This window comes from Panicum virgatum, chromosome 2K (assembly GCF_016808335.1).
Source record: "Panicum virgatum strain AP13 chromosome 2K, P.virgatum_v5, whole genome shotgun sequence".
Taxonomy (NCBI): Eukaryota; Viridiplantae; Streptophyta; class Magnoliopsida; order Poales; family Poaceae; genus Panicum; species Panicum virgatum.
Window position 1 is genome coordinate 62,052,138 of NC_053137.1, and position 4,648 is coordinate 62,056,785.

The 4,648-nt window shown below is 60.0% G+C and overlaps 1 protein-coding gene across 1 annotated transcript; it reads left to right on the forward strand.

The window, feature by feature from the left end:
* The first annotated feature begins 567 nt into the window (after nt 1-567).
* Nucleotides 568-4,101, forward strand: LOC120692835 (bromodomain-containing protein 4-like). The gene is made up of 4 exons (XM_039976235.1): nt 568-956; nt 1,116-1,518; nt 1,627-2,084; nt 2,306-4,101. Exons 1-4 carry the CDS (start codon nt 827-829, stop codon nt 3,595-3,597), a joined length of 2,283 nt encoding a protein of 760 aa, XP_039832169.1. The 5' UTR covers nt 568-826; the 3' UTR covers nt 3,598-4,101.
* The last annotated feature ends 547 nt before the right edge of the window (nt 4,102-4,648 follow it).

A 4,648-nucleotide genomic window follows, 5' to 3' on the forward strand; every position in this document is an offset into this window, starting at 1 on the left:
GTCAGCCAGGCCAGCCCCAGCCTGGTTGGTTCGCTTGCCGAGCACTGATGCCGCGGCTGACGATCCCATCTCGCGTTCCTTCCTTTCTTCGCTGATCGCCGCGGGGGCCGATCGCTGGTCGGGGAGGGGTGTGGCCGGCCGGAGCCGCCGCTACCGGCGCCGGAGCCAAACGGCGTCGGCGGAGGGGGCGTGGCGGCCGCGTGCGGCGAGTCCCGCTCCTGACCGCAGGCAAGCGGCCCAGGCCAAGGGCAGCCAGCAGAAACGCAGGCGGTGGCGACCACGTGCGCCACGCCTCGCGTCGCGGGAGGACGGCCGCCGTGAGGGTGGTGGGGGGCGCGCGGTGGATGGGAGGGAGAGGCGGAGGCCAACGTGCCGGATCGGCGCTGGCCTCGGCCTGGTTTGGCCTGGCTCGGCTCGGTGGCGTGCGACGCGACGGGATGAGAGGCTGCTGGGTTGGCTGGCTGCGGCGGCTCTGCGAGTGCGCGTACAAGCTCCAGCGCCCGCCCCACACGCCCCCGCTGGGGCTGTCGTCTCGTCCCATCCCGATGCACCCCCCGCCCCCTCGCTTCTGACTCCCACGCCCTCTCTCCCCTCTCCCTCCCCAATAGAAAAGCAAGCCGCAAAAATAATCGCCAAAAGAGATAGAGAGTGAGAAAGGAGAGACGCGAACGCGAGGGCCGGGGGTGGAAGAAGAGGGGGGAAAAAGAAGAGCGAGAAAAGAAAATCCCCGTCCACCGCGCGCTTCCCGGGCCGGAGCCGGCGCGAGTGCTGGGATTCAGTGAGGGGCCGGGCGGGAGCCGGGGCCACGGATCGACGAGCGGCAGCGATGACGCCGCACCCGACGGCGCCGGAGCCGGGGCCCGAGCAGGCGGCGCCGGCGCCGGAGGCGGCGCTCCCCCTGGCTGAGGCCGCGCCGGCGCCGGTCAAGAAGAAGCGGAACCTCCCCGGGACGCCAGGTGAGCGAGCGCACCCCTCCCCCTCGCGGGTTGCTTCGGGGTTGGTGTGCGTACTAGTACTACTGCTGCCTCCGTTTCCGGCCCCCCACCGCGTGCTGTGCTCTCAACGGTTTGTTTGCTCGCTCGCTCGCTCGCCCTGCGCCCTGCCCGCCGCCGCAGATCCGGACGCCGAGGTGATCGCGCTCTCGCCGGGGACGCTGCTGGCGACGAACCGCTTCGTCTGCGAGGTGTGCGGGAAGGGCTTCCAGCGGGACCAGAACCTGCAGCTGCACCGGAGGGGGCACAACCTGCCCTGGCGCCTGCGCCAGCGCGGGCCCGGCGCCGCGCCGCCGCGCCGCCGGGTCTACGTGTGCCCCGAGCCCGGCTGCGTGCACCACTCCCCGGCCCGCGCGCTCGGCGACCTCACCGGGATCAAGAAGCACTTCTGCCGCAAGCACGGGGAAAAGCGCTGGGCCTGCCCGCGCTGCGGCAAGCGCTACGCCGTCCAGGCAGACCTCAAGGCGCACGCCAAGACCTGCGGCACCCGCGAGTACCGCTGCGACTGCGGCACGCTCTTCACCAGGTGCGTGATTGCTTGCTGCTTCTTCCTCCTCTCCCGCAGCCCGATTTGGGAAAAGCTTGCGTTTTTTTTCTTGTTTCATTCATCGGATGGCGTGATTGCTTGGTTCAGACGGGACAGTTTCGTGACGCACCGCGCCTTCTGCGGCGCCCTCGTGGAGGAGGCCGGCAGGGCGCTGGCGCCACCGGCGCCGCCATCGCCTCGGCCGCCTGATTTGGAGGCTGAGGAGAATGTGGACAAGGACAAGGAGAAGGGGCAGGAGGAAGAGGAGAACGAGGACTCTGCAGTGGCCGAGGCGGAGCAGCCTCAGCGTGTGGAGGCACCGGTGCCGGAAGCGCCGCAGCGCATTCCGTCACCACCTCCATTGCCACAGGAGCCACCGCGCCGTCCGTCTCCACCTCCATTGCCAAAGGAGCCGCTGCGCCGTCCGTCCCCACCTCCATTGCCAAAGGAGCCGCCACACCGTCCGTCCCCACCTCCATTGCCAAAGGAGCCACAGCTCTTTCCCTCGCCACTTCCATTTCCACTGGAGCAGCGACCAGTTGTGGCAGTGGTGCCAAATGTGGATGGTATGCTCCTTCTGCATCTTGTTCGTGTGCTTGTCTTATTGCCCATACATAGACTTGATGAAATTTATGGCAAGTTCTTGCTCTTTAAGTGGATCTCATGGCCGTAATAAGAAAGCAATGCATGCGTCTTGGCTTTTTCCCCAATTTGGTTGGCCATTTGGTCAATTAGCTCAATAGCGATAACTGACTTGCTCTTCCTTGTTTGGTTTATCATGTTATAGAGCCAGAGGTGGTTCCTGAGACAACTGTGGCTGCCAAATTGGAGGATGAAGCTGATCAAGATGAAGACACATGCTTCCAGGAAGCTGATCAATTCAAGGAAGCTGAACTTGAGGTCTCCAATCTGCTGGACAAGGACACTCCAATGCTTCCTTGCTTCCTCCCATCACCCTCAGAGGCCATTGGTACCGATGGGAGCAGCACCACCTGTGGTGCCGGTGGCAGTGTTTCCAATTCTATCGTGCCATCTACAGCAACCAACACTTTTGCCGGTCTGTTTACCTCAGCCACAACAAGCACCACTTCCCAGAGCAGATCTCTGCGTGATCTCATCGGTGTTGATCCCACCTTCCTTTGCCTTGCGATCGGTGCGCCCTCCTCTCTGTTCCCACAGACAAGCGCAAGCAATCCAGGCACTTTTGCTGCACCTCCGGCCCCTCACATGTCCGCGACTGCGCTCCTGCAGAAGGCAGCCGAAGTTGGAGCTTCGCAATCAAGCTCATCCTTCCTGAAGGAATTTGGGCTTGCCTCTTCCTCCACATCATCGCCTCCATCGAAGCAGCCACCTCAAGGAAGGTTTACTGAAAACAGCACGCTACCGTGGCACCACCGTAGTAATCAGCATATGGAGATGGAGCGCCATCGGAATCATCAGCAGAGGGAGATGGAGTCTAGTTCGCAACCTTGGCACCACCGGAGTACTCAGCAAATGGAGATGGAGCGACACCGGAACAATCAACAAAGGGAGATGGAGTCGCGTTCGCGACGGTGGCACCACCACCGGAGTGATCAACAAATGGACATGGAGCGCCACCGGAGTAATCAGCAAATGCAGATGGAGTACAGCACGCAACGGTGGCCGAACCACAGGAGCAATCAGCAAATGGAGCTGAGTAATCAGCAAATGCAGATGGAGTCCAGCACGCAACGGTGGCCGCACCACAGGAGCAGTCAGCAAATGGAGTTGATGGAGCGGCACCAATGGAGTAGTCAGCAAATGGAGAGGGAGTCCAGGGCAATGCTATCTGGGGGTCTAGGCCTTGGTCTCGCATACGAAAGTGGAAATTCAGGGTTGCCGGACCTGATGATGGGGCCATCACCACTGTTCGGTCCCAAGCCTGCTACGCTGGACTTCCTTGGGCTGGGCATCGGAGGGACCATGGGCGGCTCCACGGCCAACGGTGGCCTCCCGGCATTGATGGTTGGAGGAGAGCTGGACATGGGGTCTTCGGCACAGGTGCCGGCGCCATGGGAGGACGCCAACAGGAAGACCAACGGCCGCACGATCCTGTGAGGTTTTCGTTTTCATGTAACCTTGGGGGTTTCGTGCCTTGGCTCGCTCATTCTTTCAGTTTCAGTCGCAGCTGTGTTGGTGGTAGAGCTAGAAACTCTGTACATAGCTCGATGCTTCTCCCAATCCTGCAATTCTGTCTGAAAAAGAAAACTCGAATTGAAGCTGTTATTATAGCCAAAATTCGATCCCGGCAAGATGGAACCTGACATTTGATGCGGTGCCCGTTGCTTTCAAGATGTGACCAGGTAACAGGGTAAGTAGTGGCCTTTATTACCGAGATCTTCGGTGCTACTAATCCAGTACTGTTTTTGGAAAGATCCGAGATTAGGACAGCGACGCTGACATGTGAAAGGTGTTTTTACTGTTTGCTGCTGCTGCTGCTGCTAAGTCGGCATGGTTTCCTAATTACCTAACCTGCCGGCCAGCAACTTGTTCAGCAGCCTTGGTACTTTTGGAAAATTTATCGTGTACTTGGTGTCCAAAAAAAAAATCCCTGCTTGATTACTTTGCCTCGTGTACCTGTAACCTGTTCTGCCTGCCGCAGTCAAAAGCTTGTGGGGATCCTCTCTCTCTCCGTGTGCCCCTGTAATCTCTTTCACTGCTGTTGTTATCAGCTGGGGCTTTGTCACGCAACAGTAACGAGCTGGGGAGACCCTGCTGCTCAGCAGTATGCCGAGGCCAACGCCCAGCACTCCAGCAGTGGTATTCTTTTCATCAGACGTCTGTATCTCCCCGTCGGCGACAAATAAACTGCTAACCATGTGTTCATCGGAATTCAGAGGTCATTTTCCTCGATCCCTTCAGCATGTGCTCGGAGAATTCGAAGCAGGTAATTTTCAAACAAAAAAAAGAATCTGCAGCAGGTGGCGGCGATACCGTACCATATCCGTATGCCATGAGTTCTTCACGCCACAGGTTGTGGTCGCTGTGGAGCCGGGACCCAGCAGCACAGGATGGGGTTTGCACATTGCAGCTTGAACGTGTCAGGTTCCTTTCGGAAACGGGAAAGGATGGGGTGAACGTGTCGAGGCCCTGGCCCGGTCGTACCGGG

Coding starts and splice junctions, on each gene's coding strand:
- LOC120692835 (XM_039976235.1), top strand. CDS start 827: ATGACGCCGCACCCGACGGCGCCGGAGCCGGGGCCCGAGCAGGCGGCG. Junction 957..1,115: donor GAACCTCCCCGGGACGCCAG/GTGAGCGAGCGC, acceptor CCGCCGCCGCAG/ATCCGGACGCCGAGGTGATC. Junction 2,085..2,305: donor AGTGGTGCCAAATGTGGATG/GTATGCTCCTTC, acceptor ATCATGTTATAG/AGCCAGAGGTGGTTCCTGAG.